This window comes from Thamnophis elegans, chromosome 5 (assembly GCF_009769535.1).
Source record: "Thamnophis elegans isolate rThaEle1 chromosome 5, rThaEle1.pri, whole genome shotgun sequence".
Classification (NCBI taxonomy): Eukaryota; Metazoa; Chordata; class Lepidosauria; order Squamata; family Colubridae; genus Thamnophis; species Thamnophis elegans.
Window position 1 is genome coordinate 44,728,886 of NC_045545.1, and position 20,585 is coordinate 44,749,470.

The following is a 20,585-nucleotide window of genomic DNA, read 5'->3' on the forward strand; positions in this document are numbered from 1 at the left end:
ATGTTTTCTTTCTTTATTGTTGACTTTATTCCCCCCTTGTTTTTGTAGAAAAATAAAGAAATATAAAATAAAGTATACTTTACATGAAATATACCCACAATCTCATACTTTGATGGTTCTTGAGTTTGAGTTTCCTGTCTATGTTTTTCAAAAATATAACAGCTGGTGATGTTGCTAAACCTGGGGCTGTAGCTCTGGGTCTATTTTTTCCTGAGCTCTAAATTTCCACTGATGTCCATAAGTGTCCTCCCACCAATTAATTTCTATGCAGATTGAGTTCATGAGAGTTGAAGATGAAGAAAGAACTTTCTCCTTTCACTTGGTGCAATCTCTTCTGTGAATATCATTATCTATTCTCCTTGATCAGAAGTCAGACATTCCTGCAACAAATGTCAAAAGATGACCCCACTAATCCCCCCCCCCAAAAAAAATCAGAGCTAAACCAATTCCCCAGCTTTTGGCAACTTAAGCTATATGAGAAACAGCCTCCATCAGTAGCATTAATTGACAGCCTTAATTTTTTCTGAACTTAAAAAAAAACTGAAACCATCTCTATAGGATGTAAGATTGCCTGTATAAATGCTTTTTTGGTGGCCTACCACTTCTTTCACGTGAGCTAAGTTTATTTGGTTCAAAGAGATTTGGGCAGGAAATGAATTGGCTTTGTCTTCAATCAAATGCAATTTTTCAAGGGATTTGTAGTCATGCCCTGCTTTTTAAGGTATGAAGATACCCCACTTATTATTTGTCAAGGACATTCCTGACACTGGAGTGTTCATCTTGTTATTAGCCTGACAATGAAGCCAGCTAAGATGGGTTTTAACACAAAAAATGTGTTTTCAATCTTCTGTGGATTTTTCATAAGTCTTTCTGCATGGAGAAGAAAAAAAACCAGAGGTCTGATAAGATCTACTTAAAACTTTGCACTCAATTACCATTTTTGTTGTGGCTGTCAGAGAGATGGATACCTTATCTTTTTAGTGTTATTTTTTTAAAGTTCTCTCCATGAGACTAACTAGATGCCAATTGTTTTTTCAACTTCTTGCTCTGGGTTAAAGGGCTGCAATGTAGGATGGCGAACATCCCAGATCACCCAAAACATTATTTTCATTGGGGAAAAAAAGATTTCCCAAAGAGCTCCCTTAGCAAAGCCAACGCCAGCTGGAGCAGTATTTTAACACAATATACAATGTCAGTGTCAGGCTGCCCCCTCTTAATATCCAAATAAAAATAATCCTTGACTCCATTTGTTGAGAAAGCTATAGTTTTATTAAAGATCAAGTGGATTGCAGTAATGCATAGCCAGAACTGAGATTTGTGCACCAAAATCCCAAACCCTTCCCCTGCCTTGATTGGTTTTCATTCCCCACCCCAATTAAAGAATCCAGTTAAAATCTTGCAAGCTGTTTTCCTAAAGGTCAGTTCAGGTGTGCTTTGGTATGCCTCCTCCTCCTCCCTCTACCTGGGTGACCTTGAAGCAGTTTCTCAAGAAGGCATGTTTCAGTTTCCCAAGTATTCTCCCCTCAACCACTACCCCTTCCATAGGTGGATTGCTGCCAGACTATAGATTGAAGACCAGCAGGTGATGCTATGCTGAAGAAATAATTGGGCAAGCAGCAGTGAAGATAGACAATGGGACTGCTGAGGCAGGCAGTTTAACATGAAAAGGAAGACAAGAAGAAACAGTGAAGGCTTACAGGCAGCTTACCCTGTGTTTTCCGTTTGAAAAACACAGGCTATTTTGCCATATCAGCCTTCAAATCATTCAGCAAATGGAGGGGCAACTATTCTCCTGACAAACAAACACAATAAATCAACGCTGACTGTGAACTACCCCAACCAAACCAGTTCCAGATAATCTCCTAGCTGAATGCAAAGAAAAGTCAGATCATCTTTGAAGTTCCCCAACCCTGGTTAGTCATGCTTTCTGGAAAGTGATTAGTAATTCATTTTTCCACACATAAATAACCCCAATGAAACATCAGAGATTTTGCTGATTGTTACCCTGAATCTACCATAAGTTACAATGTGGGTCAGTTGCAGCATTCATTGGATTCCTAAAGTGCTCTAAAGCACTGAGACCAGTGCTTTTTAGAACAACATAGTACTTTCTTCTCTACTTAAGGCACATTTCTCTAAATGTGAGGAAGAACCACAAATATGCATTTATAAATATAAATAAGCATATGCACAGATCCTATTTCCTGATTTATGCCTTGCGATCCTGAATCCTATATTTTTTTAAATATATGGCAATGCCACACATGGAAGTTGGTAAAGAAATGTTTTATGTCAAAGACCAGTCTCTTCTATCTAACAAGGAACACAATCCTTTCAAAGGGTCAGTTGGCAGGTAGTTATGACTGATATAAAAGTATAATCTCTACCTGGAGACTGTTTTCTGTCAGTCTAGGAATCTAATTAATATATTTTATCACAGCTCATGCAGGATGACTTGAATATGTGCAAAGAACACACTTTGGAACAAGATATTATTTATGTATTTATTTTTTTCATACAGTGGTAATCAGAAACACCTGAATAGTGCTTTCATTTGTGAATTATCTTGTAATAGATCAGTTATTGTTTTTAAAAGTATAGGACTAGTGTTAATACGATACGTTGCTGAGAAATTAAAATACAGCTGGATGTGTTGATTAAACAGATACAGTATTCACTGTTGTAAAAAGATTTTTTTTTCTTAGATTGCCTTTGCCATCCCAACTTGATTGTTGCCTCTGTCAAAAATGGTGTAGTATTCTCTTATGAACACATCTCCTAGAATCCAGCTTTCCTGACCAATTGCTTGCAAACCAGTGGAGCAATAGCCTGGCACAATCTAGAGGGAAGGAAGAAAACAGCAACAACAAAAATTAAAAAAACAACAGCCATATGACTGAATCTGTGCAGGCATTATTCAATGAATTAATTTTAGTCAAATTGTACCAGGAAACCTACAAGCACAAAAAGATACACAAGTGAAATTATATAACGGTAAATATAAACTAAATAAAATAAAGGCTGGTGTATTGTCTACAGAGAGATTGTTAGTTAAGATGATATCCAAAGGAATAAATATCCCATTGTTCAAATAGGAAAGCTCTTTAAAAGTTCTATGGAGATTCCAGATTTGCAAAATTCTTTGTGTGCTGCTTCATTACGAAAAGAATTGAACTGTAATATTACCCTATCTTTGAACTGTGCCAGCGGATATACAGGGTAGTGTTGAAACTTTTTCTGCTAGTTCAGGGGGAAAAAAACCAGTGAATTTATGTGGACATTGTAATAGTGTTGTTTTGTATTGCTGTACTTTTAATCCAGGAAGACATTAATAACATAGAAGTTATTTGTGTTATTGAGAGTTATTCATATTAAGAGTATAAATTTTCAGGAGATAACACTGTTGAGAGACCAATTAAAAACTTTACAGACTCATCCGAACAAATGGATATGCCCAAGCATATTGTACTTTTTGGCTTGATTCTTTGTGGCTTAGTTAGGATGTTGTGCAAAACTGCTTATCCCATTTGTTTATAGTTTAAATATTATGTGAATTCAAACATTGACTAATTCACCAAGCACATATATGAAAACTATAAGGAGATTCAGGCTAGGAAGTGGACTGTGGTTTCCACATATCCATCGACTCCTGAAGTAATATAATGAAGGAGATTCCTTAGCAGCCTATTTTTTCACAGAGTGATTGACTTGGTTCTGTGTTATCATTTTGGTGTACTGATTGCATAAAAAGTACTCACTGATCAGTATCCTCCAGGCATATATAATATAGGCAGAGTTACTCAGATGTTTTGGGACAATACCTAGAATTCCCAGACAGCACAGCTAAAATTAGGGCCCATGCTATTCTAGAATTGTTGGAATTATAATTTGACATATTTGAAGAGTTGAACTGGATAAGATAGTATATTTTCAGCAGGCACCAATATTTGGTAAGTCTAGTGCAGAGATGCCAGGAAATGTATGAGATGACCAGGCTGAACCTGAGGAGGGGTCAATCATGTCATAAGTCAAGAGTTCCTGCAAGCCCAGAAGAGATCTAAGCACAGCCCACCTTGAATGCCTCTTAATTTCTGGTCATCTTCCTTGACCATTACTAACTCAGATTTTGTAGACAGCTTAAGCTTGCAATAAATCTTTATACTCAGATTTATTTGAACTACTTGAATCTCCTGATTTCCCTGGCACTTGACAGGTATGCTAGGAAGGATCTCACAAGCACATCAAATTTGGGGCTTTGTTTTACTGCTATGCTTATGCTTTTCATTTAATTGTGGGAACATAACTAGTTGGACATAGCGGTATCTGAAATAACAGAGTAATAAAACTTGCCAGACTAAGCTTTACATGTATTTCCACATAAAATAGATCCTATTCTATCTAGAGATTAATACTGCTCAACCATGGGAACTGGAAGATATATGGCGAGCAGACTTTTTTCCTCATTGCCATTGCAAAAACACATACTGTGGTCTTAAAAAGAAAGGGCAGAAAGAGAGTTTGCAATTTTTTATGCAAAGAGGAACAGAGGGGAAAACAGCATTATTTTCTTCCACATTTTGCTTTCCTGAAACAGCTGAACAAACACTTGCAACACCAGATCTCATACTGCAACTTTTGGGTCAAATTTTTTTTTATGGTGATAAACATATAACCTGTAGGACAAAATTACTAAAATTCAAAAATCTTATTCAAGAATCAAATCTATGTATGACCAAGGGATTGAGATAACAAGTGGTCATATGTGCAGATGCAATCTAGATATGAGAAGGATGTTAAAATGTATGGTTTATATAGAGAATTAACAGAATTAGATCAGATATTAACAGAGACAAATTAAAAATTAATAAAGTAAACATATAGCTACTTGTTAAGTATCAAGATGGAAGATGAGCAAGTAAAAGAGATAAATGATAGTATGGGTTAAAAACTTTGGCTATCTGATTGAGTTTGATAAATGGCAGAAACTATGGGATAGAAACTATAAACTAACAATGTCTACTGCATACAAAGAAAATCTTTATAAAATGTTTTATAGTTGGATTTTCCACCCTCAAGGTTGGCAAAGATGTTTAAGAATAAATCTGTTAAATGTTGGCAATACCAACAGACACCTGGTTCGTACTATCATACTAGGTGGACATGCCAAAAAGCAAAAAATTGGACAAAAATACATAAATGACTGTAAAAAATGATAAAACAGCATATTAATTTGAAACCAGAGACATTTTTGTTGGGCATTTTACCGGACAAATATAATAAAGGGATTTTACATGTACTGATTGCAGCTAGAATAGTATTTGCAAAAGAATGGAAAAGTGAAGAGATCCCAACAGATGAAAAGGTGATTAAAAAATAGTAGAATGTGGAAGGAGGAGCCATGTCGCAATGATACATTGTTTGGATTCGGCTGTCCGAATCCATCAATGACACTTTTGCCTCTGGACGGTCTGGTAGGACCTAAACCATACTGAAGAGATGGTGACTGGGAAGACAAGACCTTGCTGGTCGCAGGGATATCGCAAAGTCCCTGATCGACCCAAGGGGAGAGCTTCCAACCGGTGGCAAACAGCCAGCCCCCCCGCCAGCTGACATAGTTGGAGACCACTCCATGGAAGAGAGAATGAAATGAAAGTGTTTCTACTGGTGAGGTTTCTTTTCTTTTCTTTTAGAAGATTGCCCTAAGGAGCTCTTTTCTTAAGCTTAATTAGTCCATTAACCAAGAACAAAGCGGCATACTTAATCCCCACTGAACTTAGAAAGTTTTTTCTCTCTTGCTTGTAATCTTTTGTTGATTGAGTGATTGTAATGCTCCTGTTTTTTCTGCCTGAAGTGAAGGAATCTCTTTTTTCCTTATTTTCCTTTACCACTTTAACTTTTTTGGCTTAAATTAAAACTCTTTTTACTTCAATAAATTTCTTCTTCTACTTGTTGCAATATTATATTGGAGATACCTAAGGGAAGAGGTTTTAAAAAGGATTGAATCTGCCACTTGAAAGCCCAAATCTGAAGCTTTTTATTGCTGCTGTAACAACTGTTTTCTTTGTTCACTCTTATTTGACTATACTGACTGTAACTGCACAACAAAAGGACTTGGAATGACTCTTTAAAACCTGATAAAGACCCAAGGTTACAAATAGTGGTGTATGGAACATACTTTGACAAGAATTGGAAAAGGAAAGAACCCTCTTTCTTTGAAAACCATAAAAGAACATTCGTCTAAAATAAAAATAGATATATTCTTCAAAATCTGTGTTAGGCTAGGGTGGCAGATTGTATCTAAACCCTCTTCTTCTTGCTCTTTCCCTATATTATTCCTTATTCTAAAAAATGGAGCAATACTCAGATGAAGAAAACTTGTTAATCCAAAACATTTTGGCTGGACTTCAAAACATCTCAGAAGGATTTGAGAGATTCCACAAGAAATGGGACAAGCTATGGGATATCGCAGAGAAAGATGATGGGGTTATAGCCCCAGAAATTAAGGAAGTGAATGGAAATACAGAAAACGAAGATAAGAACTTAGATGAACTTATAAATGGAGTAAACCTGAGTGAAAGTGGAAAGAAGAGAAGCTGGAAAAGTGACTTTGATAATTTGGTGTTCCACCCCAATTTCAAGATGTAGGAGAAAAAGAAAGAGCAAAAAAGATGAAGGTAATAAGACAAATCTATTCAGAAACAAACCTGACAACTAAAGTTAAGCTTACATTAATAACAACTCAAGGGCAACAAAACTACATGAGAGATCATTTAAGCTTCAATGTGTGGAGAGAAGTTTTAAACCCTGGAAAGGTTTTGGACATAAAATTGGCACGACAACTGGCGAGAGATGAAAGGCTATTTTGTTACTGGAAAGATACTGGTTAATAATCCCAATTGATGGAAAAAGCTAGTTAATATTTGACTGATTATTAAGTAGAGATGATAATATCTTTTAGAATGTTTTAAATTACCACTGAATGTTTATCCATTAACATAAATTTACTATGATACTAATAGAGAAATAATAATCCTAGTTAGGATAAATAACCAGACCATAGAAATACTAACCTACATTCTGGGTGATTGTCAAGTAGAAATGTTAATATTTTTTAGATTGTCTTAGATGTCTAATGTTTTCTTTTTCTTAGCCCGTAATTAACTAATGTGGGATTGAGGGAAAAGTCCTATAAATCTTGTTAATAAATCATTGTTTAAAGACGGTTATAAAGTCATAATATTATGTGGGCCTGGAGAGGAGAGGTGAGATAATTGGTAAATAACTTTTAGTTAACTACAATAATAACAATGAAATGTTAATGGACAATATTTAATGATACATACAGGTGTGTTGGGGGGGGGAATGCTCAGATATCCTACTTAACCAAATTAATTTTAGAATATGTCATAAAGGTGTAATGATATTGGAGATATATTGAAATTGCAAATGAACGCCAGTAGATGGTTGTGTCTTCTAATATAAATGATTTTAGATAAAAACATGTTTAAACAATGGTAACCAAATGAGAATTAAGGTACAGGGAGAGTAAAATGTATAACTTTTTTTCTTGATTTAAAATGTACAACATGATTTAAATGAAGTATATGTAAGGACTTTGGAAGAAACGCACGGAATATATTTGTAACCAATCGATATGCTTTCAACAAGATGTAACTAAAGATGATTTTTTTTCTTTCAGTTTAATTAAAACAATAAAAAAAATTCTCAAAAAAAAAGTAGAATGTGCAGAAATGGATAGGCTAACATTATAATCAAGGAAAAGAAAGAAACTGAATATTTTTTTACTTGGAACTTATTTTATCAATGGTTAGCTGACAAAAACAGGAGCTAGAAGCAGGGAAATATATGGAAAGATCAGTGATATAAAGAAGGTATGTTAAATTGGTTAAACAAATATTATTATTATTGTTGTTGTTATTATTATTAATGCTATTATAACTGATACTAATGCAATGAATACTGTTGTAAACATTTTGACTATTATTTCTTAAAATGGTTTGTACCCAGACAATAACTGTTCATTGAAATTGGAATTTTTGTATGTTATAAAATAAAATAAACACTTATTATAAAATAATCAAATCTATATTAATGTAACAGTATCTGAGTGCAGGTATGGTTGCCCTTTCAAAGGGCACCTTTACCCTGGAATTTGAGATGTACTTCAAAAGAGCATCTCCAGACCCAAACTGCTAACTAAGAATATTTCTTACAAAAGATTGCCTCCATCTTTCCATTTTCATCCCTTGCCTTGCATTTCTAATCTGCATAGAAATAGTAGTAACCAAGCACTGAGTATAAATCCAAATCTATTACTTACCGGTGCAGTATAAGCTGCTGGTGGCAATGGATGGTGGATTCCATTGATTACAAAAACAATATCAGGCAGGTTGGAGAGATTACTGCAGTTGATTACAGGCTACACAAAACAAGGAAGAATGTTCTTGAATTATTCTGATCACAACAGATAGTATTTTTTTAAATCACAAAATGTAACATTTTTGTTCCACACATGAAATTTCAAGAAAGTAAAATTGCTGTCTTACATAATAAACTATTATGTTTCTAAGTGTTATGTCCCAAAGGTGCTTTTTCAAAAAGCAACTGGACTTTTTTGATTTTCCTTGAAGACATTTCGCTTCTTATCCAACAAGCTTCTTTAGTTCAGAACTGAAAAAGCTTCTTGGATGAGAAATTGAACATTTTCACGGGGGGAGAGGGGAGGGAAAGTCCCATTATCTTTTGAAAAAACACCTTTGGGATAATCATAACCTGGATGACTGAGAATTTCTATAAACCAGAGGTGGGTTCCTACTGATTTGGACCTGTTCAGCCAAACTGGTAGTAACTTGGCAGCCTGGGTCGCTGGAACCAGCAGTGACCCAGGCCTGCCGTGCCCCTGAACTGGTCTCCTCCGGCAGTGCCATTTTGTTTTTCGGTTCTGCACATGCAAAGTTTTTGCACACACCAAACCGGCAATAAATGCTAGCAGCAACCCACCCCTGCCATAAACATTAAGTGTTATGCTTGAGGTGAACGCCACCTTGCAAGTCAAGATAGTTTCAGTTACTCTGATTACATGATAAATACAGGAAGTGTTTTTTAATCAGTCCCTGGGGAGATTTAATATTCTTTGCTATTTCACTTTTTTAGAGTCATAACCCATGATCATCTCATAACCTTTATGAGTGAAACACAACTTTACCTTAACAGAACTATCAAATTTACAGTTGAATTTTAATGAAATATGCAGGCAGAAATCTGCTGAAGCGGAAATCCACAATCAAACTGAACAGTAATACGTCATATATCTACCAATCTATGTATTTCCATACATAATCCCTCACAGCCTGTTATTGTATGGGCATCAGTGTGATAAGGATGAGTAGAAGAATCTTTCAAATGTAATGAATGACAAATACAATGGCAGAGAATAAGGGGTTTAATCTTACCTGCTGTGGATTAACTCCAATGGCTTTTAGGATGCTAGATATGCCGGATGGTGGACCAGCCAGGAGGGAGGTACCTGTATCAACAATTGCTTGACAGCCACCATTGCAGGCAACCTCCTTATCATTCACTAAAACACTAAGAAACAGAAATTGTGTGATGGTGATACTAGAAATAAAAAAGGCTACCACTTATTAAAATATAATCAATGTGTCCCTTAAGAAGTTATTGTAAGGATGACTAGGGATGTGTTTCAAACAGATATCCTGGTTTAACCTTGACTAATTATATAGTTCTATACTATATAATTAGTCAAGATTAAACCAGGATATCTGTTTGAAACTACAGAAAGCAATTATAATAAATGTAGCTGGGAATTCTTTAGAGCAGGAACCTTTGCTCTTCCAGTATGTAACATGCCATGTTAATCAACATTTTTTTTCCAGAATTTTCTTTCTTTCCAGAGCTTGACTTATCTTCTTTTCTTTTCAATTCTTATCCCTTCAGGTTATGAATTTTAAAGGATTTCATAAAACTTTCCAATGTAATGTCCAATAATAGTAAAGAACTCAAATGATAGATAGATATATAGATAGATAGATTTATTAATTATTTTATTTTATTTATTTTTATTAATAAGATTTATAGGCTGCCCAATCCCGAGGGACTCCAGGATAGATGATATAAGATATAAGATAGAGATAGAGATAATATAAATAATAATACTTACAGCGAAACCTGCTTACCTGTCCATTGAAATCTGCCAGTATGTTTGTGAAGTCACAGGGATCCAGTTAATAGAACCAGTATAATAAGAATGATCTATTCCACCAAAAGTGATCATGCTCCCAGTTGCTTCTCTGAAACATGAATATGAAGTTGTCAAGCCATTTGATGCACATTAAGTTTTCAACCAAAAAACCTGTTACAAAGTGACAGAAGATATTCATATCATGGTTACAAAGAATATTAAATAATAGCTGCTATTCTTCCATGTCCCATAATTTTCTTTTAAAAAAATCCTTATCCTCATATGCAACAAAAGAAAACAAAAGGAGCTGCTTTCACTTTCCCACTCCACCCACTTTTCTTTATTTTGTGCATATTTGTCCAGTAACATTGGGGGGGGGGGGATTGTGAGTGGCTGAACTGCAAAGCCACCAAGCAAGGAACCAGGTAGAAGTGCTCAAGTCCAGGACCACGGTAGAAGATCTCCCCAGTAATGAAATAGTCTGTTCCTAAGCTCTATGGAGTTCCAGCTTTTCAAAGAATTGCAAAAGAAAATGTCAACTTCAACACAACCGTAGCTGGCCCATTGGCTCAGCTCTCTACTACTGCTAACATAATGGAATCTGAGAGATCCCATGCTACTTTAAACCTAATGCAGAATCATTAAGAGAACTTGCTACAAGAAGTCACAAAGGTGCTTTTTCAAAAGTTAATTGGATTTTTTTGTTTTTTTCCTTGAAAAAGTTTCACTTCTCATTCAAAAAGCTTCTGAGCTGCAGAAACCTTTTGGATGAAAAGCAATAGCATAGCACTTAGGCTTATATACCGCTTCACAGTGCTTTGTAGCCCTCTCTAAGGTCTCTAAGTTTACAGAGTCAGCATATTGCCCCCAATAAACTGAGTCCTCATTTTACTGACCTTGGAAGGATGGAAGACTGTCAACCTTGAGCCGGTCAGAATCAAACTGCTGAACTGCTGGCAATCGGCAGTTTGCAGAATTAGCCTGCAATACTGCATTCTAATCACTACACTCCAGGGGTCTAGGAATCAAAGCATTTTCAAGGGGAAAAACCAAGAAAATCCAGTTGCCTTTTGGAAAAGCACCTTTGGGACAATCATGTCCAGGATAATAGAGAATCTCCATAAACATTTTGCTGTGAGAAGGTTGGCCTTTACACAAATGCAAGCTCAGTAGAACAACAGTTGTCTTATTCTTTGCTGTTTAATTGTTTTAGAGTTATATATACTTGAAAAGTATAACCCAACTCTGTGTTATCCGGGTGACATGATTGGACTGCCAAAGAAATCTATTCCATGATGCATTTTCCTTCCACCACTAACAACAACTGGTAGATCAAAATATTATTTACTTGCTGAGATAAACAGAAAACAGGTCTTGTTGCACTAAACCTTCTTTCATCAAATTATCAAAGACAGGAGTTGCTTGATCAACTGAAATCGTGGGGTAGGCCAAGCCCAGGATGCCATCAAACTTTGCGTAGGTGAAAACGTTTCCTGGCTCTACAGTGCTCAAACCAAAAGGTTGGTTGGTATCAATGAAACTGGACATCTAGAAGAGAAACAAAGTATTGCTTTATCCATTAACCTGGTGAACCCTCAAGGAAACGTTTAATACTATGAGCGATGGCCACCCTCATAAGCCTACGCTCATATTTTTCAGAACACAATTAAATTAATTAATATCACGGCTTCAAGACAATAACTGACTCAACCAGGGCCTTTTACTAATTAATTAAAATTACTCAGGAGGCTGAGTCTGCCCCAAACCAATAACAATTCTATTTTGTTTTGCTCTCAGGGTCCAAGACAAATGTGTAGCTGCTGGCATCATGCACACAACTTAGTGTGAGCTGCTCTCTGTATGTCATTTCCGTCATCCCCCCCCCCCCCCGAAATGAACATAAGGTTTGACCTTGTTACTGAGATGTTGATGGGGTGAGTGGGTATCAATAAGGTCAAGTCAGTGCCCACAACCATGAATTTTTAAACATCACCCCATCCCCTTAAACAGGGCAGGAGCTTCTATGGTTGTGGCTGTCATCTGAATATTTTTTTAATAACTATTCACAACAACTTGCCTTGCTATCTCTAATAGGTTCAGGTCAGAGGTGATATTCAGCCGGTTCTCTCGAGTCCAGTCCGGGTGAACTGGTAGCGGTGGCTATGGTAGGCTCCGTCCCCCCGCCCTGATGTAATGTGTGACCTTCTGTGCATGAGCGGAAGGCAGTGCATATGTGCAGAAGGTGGCACGTGCACGCTCACATTTGCGACCTGGTAGAGAAACTAAGTGGATCCCACCGCTGGTTCAGGTACCATAGTCTAACATGGGAGATTGAATTCTAAACCCATACAGACTCTAGATAGAATACAACTTTAAAAGATAATTAAAAAGAGAACCAAAAAAGAAGCATAAACTATGCACATCTAGAGCAAACAATCCCTTGGACAAATCTAATCCTATAGAATTAAGTATCCACCCAATCACAAGACCAGAGGACAGTCAGGATTTCAGAGATTTCTTGAACATCATCAAGGTGAGAGTCATATAAATCTCTGCCAAAATGCTAGAAAAGATGCCTTTCGTAGACACCACCAGATATCCACCACCAGATGATCCTGTTTCAAGAACTCATTTCTATTTTTTTTCAAGGATTCCAACAATATTTGCTTTAAAAATATATATGGAAAACGTTTTCCTTAATATCCCAACCTACATACACATAAAATATAACATAACAAACTGTTACCAGGCTTTAAATGCCCACAGTGAGGATCAAAGCATCTGTTCAGGGGTTTTTCAACAGCTTTCTTTATACACCCAAGATTCTATTTAATCAAGAATGAATTTTCTCAAACTGCAATCCATAGAGAGCAGAGAGAAAGAGAGGGAGCGCAGAAAAAGTCTATGCATAAAGTGAGTGGAGTAACTGGAGAGAAAAGTTAGAGAAGTTCTTGGTAAATTGAGAAAGAAGAAAGAAAGATCCAACAGTAGCTTTCTTGGAAGAAGGGAAGTGAAAGGATGAGAATTCTATCCAAATCCAAGTCAGGGAGAATGGAATTGTCAGTCTTTGTAGAAGACCTACTGCTTCCCCAGTGGAGAAACAATAGATCTTCAGCTGAGCAGATCCAGGAGAATGTCAAGCACTGCTGAACATAAAAGTAAAGGTTCCCCTTGCACATATGTGCTAGCTGTTCCTGACTCTAGGGGGCAGTTCTCAACTCCGTTTCAAAGCCAAAGAGCCAGCACTGTCTGAAGATGTCTCCATGGTCATGTGGCCGGCATGACTGAATGCGAAAGGCGCACCAAACGCTGTTATCTTCCCATCAAAGGTGGTTCCTATTTTTCCGTGGCATGACAAAACCGCGGTGGTCAAAATAGCGGTGATTAAACCACGTCGCTAAAGCCATGACGTCATCACCATGCGTCATCACCACCGCGACAACAACGCCTCCGCACTTATGTCAGCGCGGATAAGGGCTTCGCCGTTTTGTGGTGGAATCCTATTTTTCTGCTTGCATTTTTACATGCTTTCAAACTGCTAGGTTGGCAGAAGCTGGGACAAGTCACTCCATTACGCGGCACGAGGGATTCGAACCACCGAACTGCCGACCTTTCTGATTGACAAGCTCAGCGCCTTAGCCACTGAGGCACCGCAAAATTTCCACAGGAAATTTCCAACCCATTCTTTTCTTTTCTCTCTCTTTCTTTTGTCAAGCCCAGAAATGGGAGAGGAAATAGGGTGAAAGGAGAAGGAAAACAAAGCAACCTATGGTCACCCTATAGGGGAGATGCGTGGCATAGAAATTTAATAAATAAATTAAATAAATAAATCAGCTAACAGAAGAGCTGGAAATAAACATATTCTCTGTGAGGGAGATTTAGGAAGAAAACTGAAAACCAGGACTGAGTTGTAAATGCTTGTTGTTAAACAAGTGAATAGTAAAAAGGCATAAAAACTTCCATTGATTTTCTGCATTATTTTCTGCATTATAGTATAATCTTTATTGTCATTGTACTTAAATACAACGAAATTGGTTATGACCCTTATTACCATTTCAAAAAGAACCTTCTCATACTGTTTATACTACTGTATTAGAACCCCAGGAGAAAGGGAAGAGAATTGGGAATATCTTGTTTTAACTCGAAAAAATTGCTATGAACCACAACATTGTTGGAAATAGACTTTACTGACCATTTACTATTTGCTCATCTTTTAGGTACCTATAGAATGCATGGTTTTACCTTCACTGTGTCATATCCTAACACGCCAAACATGTTTCCTGTGCCATACCAAATGGCCATAGACTGTTTTGTGCTCTTGAAAGTAGAAGAAAGGCTTGGGTTAAATCGATGATGATTTTCTAAATGTAAAAAAATAAAAAACACCAGTCATTAATTAATATTAAAACAGCTTTTAATCAATGGTGCGCATCAAGCTCAGTACAAGTGCTTTCCTTTTATTAGTTTATTAAAAAAGAAAAGTCATATAGATTATTAACACAACTAGTGGAAAGAATTATTATTTGAGGAGTATCACTTAATATAAAAAGAATATTATTTCTGGAAAATACAATCTGTTACTGTTTGCGTCAGTCTTCAAAGAAGGAAATTGTTTTTAACACGACCATTTTGAAATCTTTTGCTGAAAATTACCCTTTATTTTTACAAACTAAAATTTATCTGTGTAGTCATATAAATGTCTTCCCAAAATCAAATCCCATAATATTCAGTGGAACATACTCCTTAGAACAGGGGTGTCAAACTGAAGGCCTGAGGGGTGGATCAGGCTAGTGGGATACTTAGATCTGGCCCATGGGGCCACCCTGGAAACAGCAAAGGACAGGGGTCCAGTGCTTCTGACAGCAAAAACGGGCTCGTGAGCTCCGTTTTCGGTTGCCACAGCCTCCTGCAACCCTCTGCCAGTGAAAATGGAGCTCGGGAGGGCCATATGTGTTGCTGAAGTTTGCAGGAGGCCATGACAACTAAAAATGGCACTGAGGAGACATTTTTGCTTGCAGAGCACCCAAGCCACCACAAGCGATCCCGACAGGAGTATTGTTGAACTTACCACGCCTCCCCTGACCTTGCCCCCCCCCCCAAGATCAAACACAACCCTGAGGCAGCCCTCAATGAAATCAAGTTTGACACACCTGAAGTAGAACAATGGCTTTGGACAATTTTTTTTCATCTTGCAGGATATTCTAGCTCTTTTATAGATATCCCTTCTATCCAGTAAATATAATACAATTTAGTACATTTATGAATCCATTTGATCAAGTCTGATGAAGACAATTACTTACTACATGCTGCACTATTGCAGGAAACAGATGGTACCCAGAGATTTGATGATCCAGTGTCAAACAGAACAATGAATTCCTGTGGTGGTGTTCCAATGTAGATTGTTCCATAATATTGGGCCTGTTAATTTGTAAATAATAAATATATGTTGGAAGACCTAAGTACAGTAGATCATTTTACAATGTTTTAATATTGAGGCATGAAATAAATACCATAAGCCTAAGTGTTACAAAATAAAGCAAGAGAAAAAGTATCTGTAGAAGGGAATAATATAACAAGGTAGAAATTACACAAATAGAAACCAAATGAATTAACAGATTATATAATTATGTAGCTAAAGTGCCATCATTTTAACTACATAAATAAGAGTAATCGTGCTACCATTATTTAACTTGCGCTTTGACATCTATATTGGTAAAATAATTTACATTTGTTCAAATATCAGTTATCACAGGAAATTAATAACGTACATTTGGGAAACGGTTTTTCCATATTAAAACATAGTACCTGGACACATGCTCTGAGCTAGAGAGCATCAAGGACTCTACAGTTCAACCATGAGTTACATACATTCTCTCCTATTGGCAAATCAAAAGAAAACCAGCAACTTACATCTAAGTAGTTCAAGAGTGGTTCATCAGCCAGCTGACCAGAATTGAAAACAACTGGAGAACATTTGGTGTACTTAGTACTAATGTCATAATGATGTTCTTGTAGAAGACTTCCCAGCAAATGTTTCTGCCTAAGAGTATCTCTAAGTTTCTCTCCTTTCCAGATGGGAACCCTAGCATACAAGAACAAAATGAATAGATGCTATGTTGTCATTCTTCTCCTATACATGTGTCCCTTTTAATGAAAAAAAAAAACGTTATTCCAAAAAAATAAAAAATAAAAACAAGCAATCAAGCAAGCCAACAATCAAAGTCTCTGCTCCCCTCAGTTAATCTTTTAACAGTTAATACGGAGAAGCCTTCAGGAGAGTAGGGCTGACTAAGTACGTCACATCAAACACAAAAGCTATAAGATCGCCATCTTGTGACGCAGCTAGAAAAGGGAGCCTTTTACAAAATTGAAGCTGGTATTTTGGATAATAATAGAAGAAATTCCTCAGGAATGGTCCCCGCCCGGATTAATTTTTAAATAGCTTAGCTTTGTCCTGGGGGGGGGGCAACCTGCCTAGGGCTGCAAAAAAGCAGCTGCGAAGAACTGGCTGGAGTAAAAGCTCAGCTAATGTTGAACCTTTTCTCCATTCACAGCGAAAAAAAAGGGGCTGTGAATTACAAAGAGATCCTAACGACTGACCTTCTCCCTGCCCCTTTCTGCCAGAAAGGGGAGATATCTATAGATCTTATAAGATATACAGACCAGGACTCTGAGAGGAGCTCCGTTGAGCTCCCGTCGGCGACAGGCTCCTCCCCCAGAAGCTGGAATGGCTTTTTTTTTGGAATGGCTCCCAAATCTAAGCAGAAGCGCTTCCTTAATAACACATCTCAAAAAATTGCTATGAAGTCGCTGCCCTTGCCTCCTACGCCCTCCACTGGAGATTTGTTAACACAAGAATTTCTTCTCAAAACGCTTAATAATTTCAGACAGGAAATTAATCAACTGATATCGGATTTATATGATCAATTTGATGCTAAAATTGCTCAAGCAAAGGAGGATATGATCGGAGTAATGACAGTTATGACAGATTATATTGCTGAAACGGAGGATAAATTGGAACTTTTGGAAGAAACCAACTCTAATTTGACATCCAAAATCCAAACGTTACAACAGGAAATTGAAAATGCTCAAAAACAACTTGTCATGATAAATTATAATAAGACTGCGTTTGCAATAAGAGTTAGAGGACTGCGTGAAAAGGAACAGGAGAATTTGAAACAGATCTTCTTTGAGGCTCTTAGCCGCTCGGTGGGAAGTCCGGGACTTAACTTTGATTGGCAGATCCAAAAAATTTACCGCCAGAATTCGTGGGTAGCAAAACAGCGACAGCTTCCGAGGGACATAATTATATATTTCACCACAAGGGAATCCAGAAATGTGATAATACAGAGGCTTTACAAAAAGAGGCTGAGAATTGATGGACAGGACTTGATTGTTTTTAAAGAAATACCATCTCAAATATTAAGAGCAAGGAGAGACTACATTTTCTTAACTGAAGAACTCAGAAATTCTCAGATTCCATACAAATGGGAAGTCCCGGCTGGCATTACAGTTACATTTGAGAATCAAAAACATCGCTTTAACTCTGTCTGTGAAGCCCGAGAATTTTATTACAAGACTTTGAAGGCGGGACTTCCTGATTCATCCGGACCTGGAGAGAGACAAGGAGAAGGAGAAGACAAGCAGCGGGACACGTGGCCACAAGGCGGAGGGTGTTGCTTTCCTCTTCCGGAAGGGCAGAAGAGTAAAGAATAAAGACTTAGCGATGCTTTTAAAACTTCATGATTTCTGCCTGGTATAAAATGGAAAAGTTGTACATCGATGATGAGATATGGAGGCTGAAAGAAGCGCTGCTGATTGTGGACATATATTGTATATAAGATTTGTTTGAACTCTAACTCAAATTGCGCATGAATTATTTTCCTAGGCGAGGAGAGCGGAGATCGCGATCTTCTTGAGTTGTGGTTTGGGACGAACGGAGTTGGGAGCTGCGTGGGAGATGGAAGGGTAGCGAAAGCTTAACTAGACTACTTGGGGCTAGAATGCAAGCTGATGTTTGTATGAATTGCTATTTCAATATAAGGTTAAGAAAGATTAGTCAGAGAGTCTCCAGGAAGGTGGAGTAAATATAGTGAGGAGCAATGGACGCGGATAAAATATATATGTGGACATGGGTAAAGGCAGGGTGGAAGGTAAAAAATTGACACGTGGATGTGGGTAAGGACAGAATGGGAGGTGTTGGAAATGAAAAATGAAAGAAGTACTTGAGTTTAATGGTTTTATAGAAAGGTTTGGATATTTGGATAAAAAAGAGATAAATTAAAGGTCCGAATAGATAGATAAAGCAATGAGACCTTTAGTTGGAGAACCCCAATTGATTAACTTACCTGGCTCTAATAGAGTTTGAAACCCTGCAAGTAATAAAATAACCGAAATTTGGAATGAGGCACATTGTTTAAGATTTACAGACGATGGGAAGCTGTGTTAATGTAGCGGGTTTATTGATCTTTCTTGTTTTTCTTTTTTTGTGTGTGTCTTTTTCTTTCTATTTTTTATTATTTCCCCCTTTTTTTTTTTTTTTTTATCTTTTAACTTTAAAGTTAGTTGGTCTTATTACACTCCAGTGCTTGTTAAAGAACTATGCTGGGTATGGGACCTGGGAAGCCGTAAGGGGGTTAGGGAGGGGGGATTATAGGGGGGAGGGGGGAGGGTGGAAATACAGTTTCAATTCTTAGAACAATAAGAATGCACTTGTATACTGTTGCTCGCTTTTCTTTTTTTTTTCTTTCATTTTCTAAAAAATAAACTGAATAGATTAATTGTAGGGATACACCAAAGTGAGGAGTAGAGGGAAAGAAGAGGGAGAAGTAAAGAGGGAGTGAGAGGGGAATGTAAGGAGGGTGAGATGGAGGGAGGGGGAGATGTCTGAGGGGGAAGGGAAGTAGAAGAGGGGAATGTTGGAGGGGAGAAATGAAAGTTGGAGGGGGAGAAGAAAGGGTGTATGGGGGATTGAAGTGTTATGTTGGTTTTTTTATGGTGGATTTTTTTTCCTTTTTTTTTGTTTTTTTGTTACGCACAGTATATAAGTGATTGTATAAAATGAAAATGAAAATGAAATAAAAAATATGGTAATTAAAAAAAAATGAAAAAAAAAAGTTATACTGTTTCATATTGTCATCCACCATATATCTAAATTAAGTTAAAAAAATGTATGGATTTCAATCAAATATCATGGGCTTTCAGCTTGACTCCTTCAGCAGCCAAAATATTAATACAGCCCTCAGTCATGAACATAATAAACCATACATCCAAAATTGTTGCACAACTGTAAGAAATGATACGACTGCCTAAAGAAAATGTTACAAGTTGATTTATTCCACCTTTAAACTTTAAAAGCATTAGTTGAAATTTTTAAAAAGTTTCTAGATATTTAATATCTGATTTAGGTAATATTTAAGATTACTCTTACATATTAGTAAAACCAAGAGAGTACAATAATGCCTTTAATATAGGCTCATTCTGCTTTCTCTTTGCATTGTATTGTTTTAAAATAACAATGTCATTTTAAATCTGAATATACCATCCATAGTTTATCTCCCCTGTATTGCCAGAATAGAAAGTTCACAAATAAATCAAGTAAATAAACAAACAATTGCAGCTGAAAATATTGGCAATAAAATTAGGACTGACTTAACAAGACATTCAGAAAAAGCCACAAAAGCTAAGAGAATTGCTAGGCACTTCATGCTGCTCCTTCCACCAAATATCTCCAGTTGTGCTGGTACCTGCTCTACAGCTTGTTGCTATTTTATACTGGAGTAGTACTCACCTTCATCTGAATAACAGGTTATCATAATTCAACAAAGAAACTCTAATCTCTGGTAACCAATTCACTTTGCTCTCTGTAAATATATGGAAATCTTATCAGGATCTCTCCAATATGTATCATTTGCTATAGTGACTACATTACCAATCATTTTGTTTCAGAGTAGATCGTGACCTGATTATATGTATAGGACTAAGCCGCTGCAGGCTTATCACAATATACCAAACTATTCGTTTCAAATAACATTACTGGAATCCTCAACAAATTGGAGATGCTATACTGGTAGAGATGTTTAGGATTGGGGTACCATTCTGTGTAAGGAATGTGGTGGCTCAGTGGCTAAGACACTGAGCTTGTTGATCGAAAAGTTGGCAGTTCGGCGGTTCGAATCCCTAGTGTTGCAAAATGGAGTAAGCACCCGTTACTTGTCCCAGCTTCTCCCAACCTAGCACTTCGAAAGCATGTAAAATATGCAAGTAGAAAAAATAGGAACCACCTTTGGTGGGAAGGTAACATTGCTCTGTGTGCCTTTGGCGTTTAGTCATGCCGGCCACATGACCATGGAGACGTCTTCGG

At 37.0% G+C, this 20,585-nt stretch overlaps 1 protein-coding gene across 1 annotated transcript; it reads right to left on the minus strand.

Moving 5' to 3' along the window:
* Positions 1 to 2,701: 2,701 nt before the first annotated feature.
* LOC116509329 (embryonic pepsinogen-like) lies at positions 2,702 to 19,929 on the minus strand. Its single transcript, XM_032218459.1, has 10 exons — positions 19,874 to 19,929; positions 16,133 to 16,304; positions 15,523 to 15,640; positions 14,465 to 14,583; positions 11,571 to 11,770; positions 10,218 to 10,331; positions 9,474 to 9,609; positions 8,348 to 8,440; positions 2,890 to 2,902; positions 2,702 to 2,829 (listed from the first exon to the last, which is right to left on the minus strand). Exons 1-10 carry the CDS (start codon positions 19,927 to 19,929, stop codon positions 2,702 to 2,704), a joined length of 1,149 nt encoding a protein of 382 aa, XP_032074350.1.
* Positions 19,930 to 20,585: the final 656 nt, after the last annotated feature.